This window comes from Trichoderma asperellum, chromosome 2 (genome assembly GCF_020647865.1).
Source record: "Trichoderma asperellum chromosome 2, complete sequence".
In the NCBI taxonomy this organism is placed as follows: Eukaryota; Fungi; Ascomycota; class Sordariomycetes; order Hypocreales; family Hypocreaceae; genus Trichoderma; species Trichoderma asperellum.
The window spans coordinates 5202691-5217392 of NC_089416.1; the positions used below are offsets into that span (position 1 = coordinate 5202691).

Here is a 14702-nt window from a genome sequence, read left to right on the forward strand (position 1 = left end):
GTTTTTAAAAGCTAACACCATTACAACATTTATTGAATTATCCCTGGTCAACAAATAACGGACTAAACGCGCTAAAACTGTGATTCAACTGTCTCTATATATTGGCTAGTAGTTTGTAATTCTCCTCCATTGGTTTCCGTGGAATAGATACGTTCTAAGTAGGAAGGTATCAAGTAATATTGATCCTTCGCGCCATTGAACGAAGGATTTGGGACTATAAGTTTACTTCATAGTAATTCTGTATTTGTGAACATGTTCGTAGTCGATGAAGAGATAACATGTGAGAGTGTTGGAAGAAGAGGAGCATTGAGAGGTTCTTAAAAGGAACGATGACCTTTGAAGTCTCTGGGATGGATAGTGCTCCCATCGCAAATCTCAAAGATGTTTATACAGCACCGTCTTTCCGCAATGGTGGCGGTTATTTTCCATCTATTTGTTTGTAGCTCTCTACTAAGGGCTGTCGTGGCTACTCATGCGGATGCTATCGCTCCCAATGCAACTAAAACAATTGCATTTTCTTCCGCAGTTCAGCTGGCATCTTCTGTTCAATGGCAACTGGATCAGCTGGCAACCATTCCAGCTATTCCAATTCCCAAAAACATCACAGCACTGCCTGCCTATCAGGCTGTCAGTAAACTGGCCCCGGCACTGCCTGTCATACAAGCAGGCGTTGAGCTTCCATCGGCCGAAAGCATGATATCAGATTTGATATCTTGGACCAATGCAACTTCAACAGGAGAGTCGCTAGCCGCTCGACAAAGCGCTCTTAGAGTGATGATCGTCGGCGACTCTATGACACAGGGCCAGCAAGGAGACTATACCTGGAGATATAGAATTTGGCAATGGTTCCAGGAGAATGGGATTGCGGCTAAGTTTGTTGGTCCGTATTCCGGCACAGTGCCGCCGGAATCTGCATCTCCACCGTCACCTCCGCCACTCTACGGAACTAATGCATCAACGACTCAAGTTGGGACGAACGGGGGTTATGCCAAAGATGTTGACTCTGGGTTTCTATCAAATAGCAATCACTTCTCTGTGTGGGGTCGAGCGGCGGCAGTTGATAAGGGCCTCATCGCAGGCGTGTTACAGCAAAATCCTGCAGATCTGATGCTGCTCATGCTCGGTTTCAATGACATGGGCTGGTTTTACAGTGATGCTGCAGGAACTATTGACAGCATTGGAACATTAATCGCTAATGCTAGATCTGTGAATCCGAATCTCAAGTTTGCTGTTGCGAATGTGCCACAACGAAGCTTTATTGGCGGTAGACAAGATCTAGTCGATAAAACCAACACATTCAACAGCTTGTTACCCGGCGCTATTTCTCAGTGGTCGACTGCGCAGTCTCCGATTCACCTCGTTAAGCTTCAAGAGAATTATGATTGCGAGCCTGGTGGTTGTCCAGCCGGTGCGTTTTGTTTTACTTATACTTCTACGCATATGAGTGCAAGTATTGTCGCCTGTTGCTAATAGAGTCTATGTGCTGTAGGCTATGACGGTTTGCACCCAAACGCCTGGGGCGAATATCTGATTGCTCAGGCTTTTTCAGAGACCCTGCTTAATGACTTTGGGATGGGCGTTGTGTCACTAGCGGTGCCTGGCATGAACGATCCAAGCCTTGCTAGAGACCTCCCTGTTCCGTCAAATTTTCAGGTCTTTACCAGTCCTCAAGGTGTATCAGCAACCTGGGATGAAGGCAAATATCTCCATACGGCTTGAACCATGAATACTTTAGCTGACAATTTACCTTTGCACAGTGTATGGAGCATATAGCTATGATCTTCAAGTGTCTATCAATGGAGGAGCCAATACCTTTTCACCAACCACGACATCTTCCAACCGATGGGATTGCCAATGGCCGTTAGCTGGATGGACATATGCCGTCTCTGTGCGAGCAAGCGCTGGTGACACAAGGAAAGGAGCTTATACAGGGACATTATCAGCGGTTGCTCAACCACAGCTCGCGCCTCCGCCTGAGAATGTCGTCGTCACGCCAACAGAAACCGGCTTTACAGTGACGTGGGACCCCCCGACTGGTGACTATACAGACAGTATCGTTGAATACAACGTGCTCTACTGGGACTGGAACCCGACTGATTGCCAATACATTGCTGGGGCTGCGTTCAAGTCGTCGCCGGCAGTTATCGAAGGACTAACTCCGGGAGTTAACTACATGATTGCCCCTGTGACTTGGAACAAGAATGGACAAGGCTTACCTTTTATTGCCCAAAATGCTGTCCCTGGTTTAGGTACTCCTCCTGTACCAGGCGCCCCGTCGATCAATGCCAATGATCCGACTACCGCCCAGTGAGTATTACTACTATGCTGCAACATATCAGACGAGAACTGTATGCTAATCATCCCCTACCCGCTTCAGCATCACTTGGACGGGCTCAAGCCAAGCTGGAGGTTACCAACTCTGGTCAAAGAATATCAACCAAGCAGGCAGTAATTGGAGCGTGATCGCTAATGTGACAGAGTCTACCTGCAATGACGAGTACTTCCTTTTTCCTGGAGTGTGGAACTTCGCATTTGCTCTCTCTGCATTCAACGGCAATGAGGAGTCAGCCATGGGGCCATCAAAGGTTGCGCCTTCTCCAGCCAGCGGCGTCACCGAGGGAAGTCCAGGGCCAACGTGTCCTACAGTACAGTCGTGGTGTCCGGGAGGAGGATCAGTCTCTGTGCCCCCAGTCTCTGGTGGTGGTGGAGGTGGCGGCGGAGGAGGAGCTGGTATTCCAACTGTCGTTGGTGGAACTACGTAAGTAACAATTAGTGCCACTGGCAATGCTTTCGCAATGTCGGAAGCAGTGTCGTTTGTGTCTATACCTATACAAGCATACACATCATTGGGCATGCTAACAATTAACTACCAGGGTTACGATCAGCGGCAAACCGACGGTGATAGGCGGCACAACAGAAACTCTGGTTGTAACTACGGGAACAAACTCAGACGGCTCTGTTTTTACTGGCACCATCACTGAGGGACCAACGCAAACACATTCTTCGATTGTTGGGCTAACGACTTATACGACCTTTCCCTCAGGTGTCTCTTGGTCTACCACATCCGTTGCGACCAATACGCATGACTCTCACGGCCACCCTGTGTTAGGACCTTGGCCTTTGTGCTGGTTCTGTCCTCCTGGCAGTCATGGAATTGTGCTTTCTGGATGGCCTGGGCCAGGAGTGTACCCCGGTGGAGGGCAAGTAACTTGCACCAACCATGCATGTACGAGACTGCTAATTTCATTATAGGCCTCCTGCTGGGCTTCCAACACCTTTCCCACCGATGACAATAGAGCCCGATGGTGATCCGACGTATGAATCTACAGAGCCGACAAAGTCTTCACCCTCAACGTCCGATTCGTGTAGCACAGAAACTGCTACTAAGATCACATACTATGTATCTTATGCGACTGACGGTTCGGGTTCTACGATTGCAACCGAGACATACTCAACTTATTCATCTCAAATAACTGGCTGCACAGTGTCTGGAACTGTCGCTACTTCTACTACTGCTGCTGGGTATTCTTTCTATTGCACCCCCGGTAATTGTGCGAACTGCAATGCTCGGCGCGAGATCGCAACTGCTACAGCCGTTGCAGCCATTTCTGCTACTTCAGCACAAGAGAGGCCAGTGAAGAATTTGATTCACTATGCCCGAAACTTGACGTTGGATGAGCGTGATATTCCTAGTGAACTAAACGCTGATGGTATTGCTGAGCTCTACTCGGACGTAAAGGGTGCTTCAAACACGATCCAAGTTACACTTGACACAACGACACTCCGTGGTATCTCGAGCTCACGATTCTCCTACTTTGGCGCGTCCGAGTTAAACATCATGGTGCGGGGATTACGAGGATGTACCTCTATCGTGGTAGTTTCTCGGTTAGGTGAGTTACTTCTCGTGTCTTAACAAGATCTATATATAGAGGCAGAACTGATGGTGAATTTTTAATAATAGGAGTCTACGCTACACACTTTTGGGAAGGCCCAACTTTCAACAACGTTGGCCCAAGTGCGACATTTACGCAGGATGTTATTAATTATATGCAGTATGTTTCAATTATCCAAATATTGTCTTACAGTAACTGAATCGTACTCGTAGGACTGGTCGATCCGGCGGTGAGGACGGCACTGAGGCTCTCGGAGCCCTTGTTCAGGGCGGTGTCTTTGGCGATACTGCAACCACGAAGATATACATCATGACGCCGGCAACTATGGATCTTGATCTTTATGCATCTACCGTTGGCATGGCAAGTTCCCTCTACAACGGCGACAACCCTCCTCTGTTTGGCCCTTCCCCGCCTGGAACAGTGGATCGACTCGATACGATTACCACGTTTCTAGGCCAATTATTGCCAGGCGTGCCAATCGCGCAATTCGTTTATAGGAGGCAAAATGTTGACCAGCTGCTGAACAGTGGTGCCTATGGTGCACTGATGGTGAGTGAATCCCGCGGCTGGCTCTCTCGTAAACTTTCAGCAAAGGCTTGGTTGCTAACAGGCTCTTGATAGATCTTGTATAGCAACAACCAAGAGACTGATCCAGAGACTGGCGATGACCTAAGCCCACCGCAGAAAGCAGTTTGGCAGTGTTGGATGCAAGGAAAGATGATGGGTTCCGATCTTTGGGACGCATTGCCTGGGTAAGTCACGTATTTTCTTCGCGTTTTTAAATCCTCATGCTTCGCTGCAACACAATGCTTGATATTTATATGACGCATTACTGACATGATTGTAGGCAAACGGGATCATGTTCGACGAACCAAAAGCGGCAAGCTGGTAGTGCCTGTTCTTCACCCGGCTCCTCGCCGAGCTCCAGCGGTAAGGGTGGGAGTGGCGGAGGCAGCAGCACCAGCAAGGGCAGCTCGCCCACCGTAAGTACAATTCACGTTACGAAGACGACAACATTCACCACCACCGTATCTACGAGTGTGCTTAAAGGAGCCCTGACCATAGCGGGCGTCAGTTCGCTCGTGTCTGGGGGCAGAGGCGGCGAGTTGGCATTGTCCGATTACAACTTGAACTATATCCCTGCGCAGTCCACGTTCGATGTTTGTTCCGCAGGCAACTTTTACGTCGATGGCTCAGCTTCTCCTAAGCCAGCTGCATGGAGTGATATTCCGCGCAGCATATCTTTCTTTACGGCGCTCACGTCTGGGCCGACGCCCCTCTCTTCTTGTATATATACCAACCCAGCTGCGCCCAGCAATGGCGACGGCGGCACAGTTTCTTGCAAGGGCACAAACTTCCCATGTGCTATTCAAACCGAGTCTGTTCTGGGTTGCAATCCTGATGCTATTGCTGGGTATGACACGAAGATCAAGCTGCTGATTCATTGCAATGTGTATGTCCCGACGACTACTGTGGAGACGGATACGTCAGTAGTGGTGCAAACAATCACTACAACAATACAATAGCGAATCCTGCAAGGCACGAGTCAATGAGATGAGGGGGCACAGTGCTTTGATATATGGGACTGGGCATCGAAGCTAAGAAGGAATACTTAATCCTCTCCCCTAGATAGCCCCATTACACAGTAGGTTGGACTGAAGGGGGTTTGATAGGACCTATATGCCGTTTGGCGTGAAGGAGGATTTGGATGCTTGTTTTGTCAAATCTTTTACTTTATGGGAGAGTTATATGCTTTAGAGTGTGGAAAAAATGTGTGTTTTATACCTATGGCAGTTATATTCTCAGATGATGTTGTTCTCAGCATAAGAAGAACTAAAATAAAAGAGGTAAAATAGTTTGGGGTTTACTATACTGGCATCCGCGGCATTATCGAGCAAATAGGACAGAATTTTGAGTGAGGCTCTCCTGAGGGAGTTCCTGAGGCCGGACTGGAGGACCTCTTGTGTGTTATGTGACTCTGACTTGGCTGCCAGTGAGCGAGCGTGCACCATCAGAGATATGTACATTGCCATTCCTGCAAGCGTTAGAAGCCATCTACCTTGGAGAGATGGTAGGTGGCAAAGTCTGCACCGTTTGATCCACTGAATCTCAGACGGAATAAAAGGAGATGATGAAGCAAGTGACGAGTTACAGAGTGCTGTGTTTGCGGCGTGCTTGTTTGCGTCTTTGTGCGTAGAAAACAAAGGGAGAGGATTGTAGAGATGGGTGACAGCATAAGGTAACATGGCAATATGAAGGCATAAACACATATGCTGGTTCCTACGTGGCCGTCTTGATCAGCAGATCGTGGCTGTTTGTATGGAGCTTTTAGCTTTTAGCCTTGAGCTATTAGAATTGACGGCGCCAACTTACAGCTTCTTACTACAACGGGTTGCATTACCTTGCATTATGAGCTGTGCTTTCAACAAGAAAATGAATCCATCACTGGCTGCTCTGCTGCGTGTTACTGTTATCAACTATCGAGTCAATGTCAAAACTCCAACTCCGTCAAGACACAGCGACGGCCCCATCGTCCGTGGCGGGGAAATGCCAGCCCGGGGTCCTAGTGGAGCTCTAGCATGGATCCGCCCCCCAGTTTCTAGAAAGCTACAGCACGGCGCGACGACCTCAGTGGAACGATCCAGCACCATCCAAGGCGGCCACCCCCAAACTGTTAGCGCGCAGCACCGCCTGAAGCCCCTCCAAATGGCACCAGACTTCCGTCATCCATCCATGCACCCTCTTTTTTTTAAACCTGTGCTGCCGCAGCCTTGTTTTGATTCCCTATTTGTTTATCTGCAACCCATTTCGCGATCGACGACGCCGCCGAATCCTCTCAATTAGCTTCACTGTGATTTTGACAGCCAGCCCTTGATCTTTGCCAGTAGCATTTCTGTCTTTTGTCTTCTGCTTCCTCTTCCTCTTCTGCTTCTGCTGCTGCAGGCATCATGAGCGGGTCGCGGCCACTGCGGGGCGGGTGCCAATGCGGCCGAAATCGTTACATCATCGCCATCCCGGAGGACGGCATCAAGGACGCTCAGGTCCTGTTCAACACTGAGCCTCAGCATCGTAAGAGCACCCCCAGTTTCTTTATGAGGTAGTTCGTGGGCGCAAGGACTGCAATTGTGCGGGCTTATGGATTGCCCCATGTCCCCTTGGCCATTTATGTTTTTCTTCTTCCTTGGGCTGTTGCTTTTGTTTTGATGCTTTTGGCCCCCAGCTAACGGCGCCTGGTGCAACAGAGATCCCTCTCGCGACACCCCTGGCAGCTTATATTCGTGTCCCGCTCTCGTGGTATCACAGCACCACCTATGCCTTCTTCCCGGATGAGACGCATTCCATGATCCGCAGGGTCTACACACACCCAAGCCAAGACTATTCCAAACGGCACTTTTGCGGCTTCTGTGGCACGCCTTTATCGTATTGGTCCGAGGAGCCGCGGAGTGAGGCTGAGTTTATCAATCTCACCCTCGGCAGTTTGCTTCGGGAAGACATTCGAGACCTGCAAGACATTGGCCTGATCCCCGAGGACGGCGATGAAGATGCACCGTCCGAGGGCGAGGCAGCGCCGGCGGCGACACCGACGAAAAGGACAGCTCTTCAACAGTCGTTTGGCGTTCCCTGGTTCGACGGCTTAATCGAGGGTTCTCGGCTAGGTAAGATGCGCCGGAGCTACGGCACTAGGAGATCGCGCGACGGGCAGACGAGCATCGAATGGGAAATTGTCGAGTTTTCGGAGAATGGCGGCGGAGAAACGGGCGAGGACGATGCTGCGTTGACGCACCTTGGCAAGAGGAAGGTTCGAGAGCATTGAAGCTTGACAGTGACGATGGAGACGTAAATGCACGTTGGCGGCTTGCCGGATATTGATGCGATGCATCCGTATAAATGGATGCGTACAAAGGACGAGGAAGTAAGCAATGGGTTTCTTTTTTTGGGTTGCTCTGCAGCCTATATGTTAGTAGGCGCACAAGCAAGGTCTGCTGTGTATGCAATGCTGCCCTCTTCTTTTCTCTCTCTCTCTGGTTATTATTATTATTATTTTTTTTTTTAAAAAAAAAAAAATCTAAAGGTTCTTTCATCGTGTTTCTCACCTCTGGAGTGGCGATTCGTACCGTGAGCAAATGCTGGCTTGGAGTTTGCACCGCAGAGCAATGGAGAACAAGCACGTAGCATCGGGCGATAGCCTCGCTTGCTTATACTCCGTCTGGTGCCTGAATTGCATGCAAGGGTCCTTTTAGCAGTGCCCGCAAGCCAGCAACATCTGCCTATGCAGACGCCCGCTAGTGTAGATGCACAATTTCGGAGAGAAATGCTGATGCTGGCAGATTAGGTAGATTCTTATGCTCCGTGCCAGCGGCAAAAGCCCCAGCAGTATTGCTGTTTAATATAGGTAGGTAGATAATAGTCACGTCCCCACGTGTTCTCTCGGCTGAATCTAGCCGTCGGCTTCAACGCCAAAGACACCATCGTCTTTTCTTCCGACCGTCGAATCAAGTGACTCGGCCTTCTGCCGACAACGCAAAACATCCTATCTGTCCACATTCACTGCTCTCCTCCTTCTTGCTGCTCTGCTAAATTGCTGCTATTGGCAGATCTGCCACCTTGTAGGCTATGCAGCATTACTTCAAGTGCCTGTAACGTAACAACTGCCACTTACATATATAGACCATTGAACTTACAACTGTGCATTTCTTACTATACTTGTTGTACACCTAAGAGTACATGTAGTATGCTCCCCCTTTGCCTCAAGACTCCTTCCACTCGAACCCACCACCCTTCACTTAGCAGCCCATCTCTCGGCCCGCTTGACGGCACTGGCCTCATGTTTCGGACAATCACGTATAGGCTAAGCTGCTTGGGGCCGCCCGGATCGCCATCCTCCGCCCATATGGCTCCCATTGAGGGCAACTAGCCTTACCTTGTGACTATCTGTCGGTCAGCGCGGCTGGCCGGGGAGGATTCTCAACGTATGAGCAGAGAGCTTTGAGAGGGGAACTATGGATTTCGGTATCCCCGTCAAATGACTTATCTGGGAGTCATCCTCGCTCTACCATGTCCCATCTAACACCACTTCTTTCTAGTTCGACCATGGTACGGAGTACCGTCGCTAGATTTGCACACTTATGGAGTGCATGATGCGGGCACTACTGCTCCATAGTTCGGGGTACGGGGTAGAAGGCCCTATTCTCTTAGCCTCCACGCAAGGGTTAGCCGTGCTATTAGCAGCACTTTTCTTGGGTAAAATGGATATCGCAACTGTAGCTTGGCTAAATGCGCAGGTACCCATGGCAGGGCACCATCATTATCCGGGAAAATGCGCCTCTGGCGCCATGCAGGGCCGTGAGCGTATTTTGTATTTCTCCATGTTTATTTTCCGAATCTTAGGCTGGACTGGATGGGAGGGGCAATTATATATATCCAGGCTGTTGAGACTAATTCCCACCCATCTCATTAGCTGAGTGAGAGCATGCATTGCATGATCTCTTGAGTGATTGTGCATCTGTTTCTTAAAAATATTTTTATTTTTATTTTTAACTCTTGTTGTTAGAGTAAAAAAGTAATCTCGTGCAAATATGTTGCCCAAAGACTTTCAGTGGGGTTTTGCTACGGCTGCGTAAGTTGCTTTCCCATGTGTATCAAAGTCAAACAACACAAGATCCCGAGTCGTTATGCTCTCCTTTGTGCTTAGTCGCTTACACCTATCATCTACAGCTATCAAATCGAAGGCGCCATCGACAAAGACGGCCGCGGTCCCAGCATCTGGGACACCTTCTGCGCCATCCCCGGCAAGATTGCTGACGGATCATCCGGTGTTACTGCCTGCGACTCGTACAACCGCACGGCCGAAGATATTGCACTTCTGAAATCCCTTGGAGCCAAATCTTATCGCTTCTCCATTTCTTGGTCTCGAATCATCCCCAAGGGCGGTCGCAACGATCCCGTCAATAAGGCCGGGGTCAACCACTATGCGCAGTTTGTCGACGACCTGCTGGAAGCGGGCATCACCCCTTTTATTACGCTTTTCCACTGGGATCTGCCAGAGGAGCTGCATCAGCGATACGGCGGCTTGTTGAACCGCGAAGAGTTCCCGCTGGACTTTGAAAACTACGCTCGCATCATGTTCCAGTCGCTTCCTAAAGTTAAGAACTGGATTACTTTCAACGAGCCTCTTTGCTCCGCCATCCCAGGCTATGGCTCTGGAACTTTTGCCCCGGGACGCCAGAGCACTTCAGAGCCATGGACGGTCGGCCACAACCTCCTGGTTGCCCACGGCCGTGCCGTAAAGGCCTATCGAGAGGAGTTCAAGACTACCAGCGATAGCCAGATCGGCATCGTCCTCAACGGCGACTTCACTTATCCCTGGGATTCGTCGGACCCAGCCGATAGGGAGGCGGCTGAGCGCCGATTGGAATTTTTCACGGCGTGGTTTGCCGACCCTATCTACCTGGGAGATTATCCTGCGTCTATGCGCAGACAGCTCGGAGATCGCCTGCCAACATTTACAGCCGAGGAGAAGGCCTTTGTCCTGGGCTCCAACGACTTCTACGGCATGAACCACTACACATCCAACTACATCCGCCACCGCACCTCGCCCGCCACCGCCGACGACACCGTGGGCAACGTCGACTGCCTGTTCTACAACAAGCAGGGCCAGTGTATCGGCCCAGAGACGCAATCCCCATGGCTGCGCCCTTGCGCGACCGGCTTCCGCGATTTCCTCGTGTGGATCAGCAAGCGATACAACTACCCCCGGATTTACGTGACGGAGAACGGCACCAGCATCAAGGGAGAGAACGACCTGCCCAAGGAGAAGATCCTGGAGGATGATTTCCGAGTCAAGTACTACAACGACTACATCCGAGCCATGGTTACGGCCGTGACGCTGGACGGTGTCAATGTGAAAGGGTATTTCGCCTGGTCGCTGATGGACAACTTTGAGTGGGCGGATGGCTACGTTACCAGATTTGGAGTGACGTTTGTTGATTATGAGAATGGGCAGCAGAGATTCCCCAAGAAGAGCGCAAAGAGCTTGAAGCCGTTGTTCGATGAGCTGATTGCTAAAGAGTAAAAAAAAGAAAAGAAGAAAAAAAAAAAGACATTTACTTCATACATTCTCTTTTTTCTTTGTTGTAATTTTGTTGAGGGAAGAAGCAAATACGATTTGAATGTAAAGTAGCGAGCGAATGATAAGAATGCACATACCTAAGCAAAGGGAATACATGATACATGCGTGATTAGGAATGGAATAAAAGACAGAAAAAAAAAAAAAATTGTTCGATGATAGCGAATGCGTGCAAAATGCAAAAAGAAAATTGAATGCTCATAGCAGGGCTTGAACCTGCGACCTCCGCATTACCAACATTGGAGCCGTTAGACCCGAAATATTAGTACGAAGCTCTAACCAACTGAGCTATACGAGCCGGCGATTTGTGCTAGGAGAACTCGTAGAAGTACTCTAAGAAGTGCCATGTTTGGCTAATTGACACTCATCGATATAAGTCTATACATCAGTCGAGCGCTCTCTTGGTGTAGAGGCTCCTGACATTTAGCCGTTATAACCTTCTCATCCCCGCTCTTGCGTCTTGAACGGTGGTTGATGGCCCACACTTTGCCGCCGATGCAGCCCGATTCTCGGCTGCGAAGCGCCGGGACTTAATAAGCTGTTTATTATAAGTTCCTTACGAGGGAGGGCCTATCGGATTATGCATACCTACCTATAATTGCTTAATAGTAATCCTCCTACTGATTCAATGCACTGTTCTGCAAACAACTATTTAATTTGCCAAAAAAGCATTCTAAAGACTTTAAGGATATCCTTGCGCTATATGAGGGCAGAGACTTTAATGTATGATGCAATTAGCAGAGACGGGGAAACGGGGCCCGTTTCCCTTAGGATTTCTAAAGTAGCCTTAATGTTTCTTAGTGTATAATGTTAAAGATATAACTCTCCTTCTGTGTGAGAAATAAAAGTCCCTGTATAACTACTGTTAATAATATATGTAGTCTTATTAACAAAAGCTAGGACTGATTTAACACTGTCTTCCGGTTTCATAGGTACTTGGAAGGTAGGTGAATAATCCTCTATAACTCCAGTGGTAAGGACTAAGTTAAAATGTATTTTGCACTAGCAGCCAACTGCGTTGCAACGAATCACAATTGCAAACTCTTCGACGTTACAGTAATTAAATACTATAGAAATCAAACCCCCTGAATGCTTAAGTTGTCAGTGACTGCGCCAACAGCACAGTACTGTACTAAAGTACAAAATGGAAATTACACGTATTAAATGGTGAAGCTTCGACGACTGCGCCAGCAATAACGTTACCGTTTTGATACTACAACGCCGAAATCAAATCTTTTGAATGGTAAAGTTGTCAACGACAGCGCCAGTAGAGTAGACGCGAACACCAGCCATGCCCTTCTTGTACGTCGAGTCGCGGTACTGGATGTAGGGGTTGCCGTCGACCCAGACGTTGATGGAGTTGCCGATGGCACGCACCCTCAGCCGATACTTTTGGTTGACGCGGATGCCGACCTTGTTCTGGTCGAGTTGTTTCCAGCCGCCGCCGGCCCGGCCCAGGATGACCCTGCTGGAGGCGTCGATGCCGACGTAGTAGCCCTTGTAGGCGTCGGGGCCGTTGCCGACATCGGTGGTGCGGAACAAGAAGCCGGCGTTTCTATTGTCGCCGCTGTGCGTCAGGGCCACGTCGGCCTCGAGGACAAAGTCCTCAAACGTGGCCTGGTACGCAATCTTACCGCTGGTGACGTCGCTGGCCACCAGCTCGCGGGTGCGGGCATCGAAGCCGCCGTCGTAGATCTGCCAGTTTATGAGGTTGCGCTCAAAGTCGTCAAACACGACCGTCGAAACAGACAGGTCGTCAAAAACTGCCTCGGTCTCGTACGTGCGCACGCCAACCTTGCCAGAGCGGAAGGTCCCGTCGCGAACGGTCAGCGCGGGACGGTCCACGTTGTTGACGTAGACGGCGATCTGATCACCCGTGGCCAGCGCCTTGATGGTGAAGGGACGGTCGGCAGAGACGCCGACCTTGGCGCGGCCCAGCTCTCTCCAGTCGTTGTTGACGCGGCCGAGGACCAGGTCGCCGGCCAAGTTGACGCCGGCATAGTAGCCATGGTACTGGTCGCCGCCTTTGCCAATGTCTGAGGCGCGGAACATGATGCCGGCGTTGCCAGACCGGCCAGCGCGCAGAGTCATCCGCGCCTCAAAGGCCACGTCGTTGAAGTTGACGTCGTAGTAGGCCTTGTTGCCGAAGGAGGTCATGGCAAGGGCCTTGGACGAGGTGTCGGCGCCGCCCTCGGCCACGATCCACTGGTTCTTGGTACCGTCGTCGAAGCTGAAGCTGCGAATGGGATCAACGCAAGCCCAAGTCTGGCCAAAGATGCGAGAACAGTCGCTGCCAGCCTTGGGGTTCCAGTTGGTCAACTCGGAAACGGTAACACCGTAGCGAGAAGCAATGTCCTGGCAGCTCTGGCCGGATTCCACAAAATGGAACCTGTTGCACGAGTTGATCATGTCGGGCTGAATGGGGGAGGGGGTCTTGACTCTAGAACAATTGTCAGCTCAGTATGATATGATTGATCAGATACATGTAGTATAGAAGTACGGACGCGTTGGGAGGAGCAGTTGGCTTGTCCGTTTGTGAGCCAAGAATACCGACGCAGGTATACGTCTTGGCCCAGAGCCCCGTGCATCGAGGGCCAACTCTGGGGTTCCATTTGGCGAAATCCTCCATGCTGATGCCATTGTTGGTGATAATGTCGGCGCAGCCATCGCCTTCCTTGACAAGGTAGAACTTATTGCAGTTGTCGACCATGCCAGGCTGAGTAGGCGTGGGGGTGACGACCCCGTTGCCGGTAGTCGTCGTGGTCGACGGCACGTCCGTCGGGCTGCCGGTCGAGCCAAGGACGCCTACGCAGGCGTATGTCTTCGCCCACAGACCGGTGCACTGGGCGCCGACCTTGGGGTTCCATTTTCCAAAGTCGTCGACGTTGATGCCGTTGGCGGAGGCAATGTCGGCGCAGCTCTCGTCCTCCTTGACAAAGTAGAACTTGTTACAGTTGTCAACCATGTTGGGCTGGGTCGGAGTAGGTGTGGTTACGCCATTACCGGTGGAAGTAGTGCTAGGCACGGTAGTTGGCTGGGTGGTTGTGCTCCTGGGAAGACCAAAATTGACCTCGACGCAGTACGAGTTGCCAATCTTCATGCCGCTGCAGTCATCTTTAACGAGGGGGTTCTGCAGCCGTGTTAGTACATAATCGACACCATCACCTCTTAACAAGCTCGAAAACCTACCCACTTGCGAAAGTCGTTGGCCGAGATGGACCACGCCGCTTGGAGACTATCACAAGTCACAGAGGCATCAGTCTTCTCTTCCCAGTACGTGCAGTCCGAGGCAGTTTCGGGATCGACCTTGCCGACAGGCTTCTCACCACGCTTGGTGCGGGCGTGAGGAGCGGCCAAGATGGCCGGGACAATGAAAAGCCCGTTCAAGAGAGCCAACATAAGCTTCATGGTGTATGCCTTGCGCTGGCGCTTATCTGCGGAATACTACCACAAGCAGAACACGAACTTACATAAACCCAACTTATATGCCATTTCGGACTTGCCCTGCTGCTCTTTGCCTTGTTGCCCTTCCGCTCCGCGCCCACCCGTTCATGGGGGCCGACGGGTCGTCGATGGACGCCAAGCTTATAGGATTCATGGTAGCGGAAAAGAATAACAGCAGACAAGGATTCCTGCACGAAACCTTGCTCCTCATCCGGTTGACCGGGGTATGACCAACGATT

At 50.5% G+C, this 14702-nt stretch overlaps 5 protein-coding genes across 5 annotated transcripts; 3 read left to right on the top strand and 2 right to left on the bottom strand.

Annotated features, from left to right (window-relative positions):
* Positions 1-408: 408 nt before the first annotated feature.
* TrAFT101_004025 (uncharacterized protein) lies at positions 409-5491 on the top strand (the record flags this gene model as incomplete). The annotated part of the gene is made up of 10 exons (XM_066127049.1): positions 409-1408; positions 1490-1672; positions 1758-2307; positions 2378-2758; positions 2874-3104; positions 3253-3890; positions 3962-4052; positions 4106-4442; positions 4515-4645; positions 4741-5491. The coding sequence occupies 10 exons, from the start codon at positions 409-411 to the stop codon at positions 5417-5419; spliced, it is 4221 nt and encodes a 1406-aa protein (XP_065983157.1). The 3' UTR covers positions 5420-5491.
* A 165-nt stretch (positions 5492-5656) lies between these two features.
* Positions 5657-6229, bottom strand: TrAFT101_004026 (uncharacterized protein). The gene is made up of 2 exons (XM_066127050.1): positions 5985-6229; positions 5657-5928 (listed from the first exon to the last, which is right to left on the bottom strand). The coding sequence occupies exons 1-2, from the start codon at positions 6127-6129 to the stop codon at positions 5696-5698; spliced, it is 378 nt and encodes a 125-aa protein (XP_065983158.1). The 5' UTR covers positions 6130-6229; the 3' UTR covers positions 5657-5695.
* Positions 6230-6841: 612 nt separating this feature from the next.
* Positions 6842-7707, top strand: TrAFT101_004027 (uncharacterized protein; the record flags this gene model as incomplete). Its single annotated transcript, XM_024898986.2, has 2 exons — positions 6842-6962; positions 7136-7707. The coding sequence occupies 2 exons, from the start codon at positions 6842-6844 to the stop codon at positions 7705-7707; spliced, it is 693 nt and encodes a 230-aa protein (XP_024766196.1).
* A 942-nt stretch (positions 7708-8649) lies between these two features.
* Positions 8650-11278, top strand: TrAFT101_004028 (uncharacterized protein). The gene is made up of 3 exons (XM_024909259.2): positions 8650-8903; positions 8978-9510; positions 9609-11278. The coding sequence occupies exons 2-3, from the start codon at positions 9470-9472 to the stop codon at positions 10963-10965; spliced, it is 1398 nt and encodes a 465-aa protein (XP_024766195.1). The 5' UTR covers positions 8650-8903; positions 8978-9469; the 3' UTR covers positions 10966-11278.
* A 968-nt stretch (positions 11279-12246) lies between these two features.
* TrAFT101_004030 (uncharacterized protein) lies at positions 12247-14427 on the bottom strand (the record flags this gene model as incomplete). The annotated part of the gene is made up of 3 exons (XM_024909258.2): positions 12247-13459; positions 13524-14149; positions 14209-14427. The coding sequence occupies 3 exons, from the start codon at positions 14425-14427 to the stop codon at positions 12247-12249; spliced, it is 2058 nt and encodes a 685-aa protein (XP_024766194.2).
* Between the last annotated feature and the right edge of the window lie 275 nt (positions 14428-14702).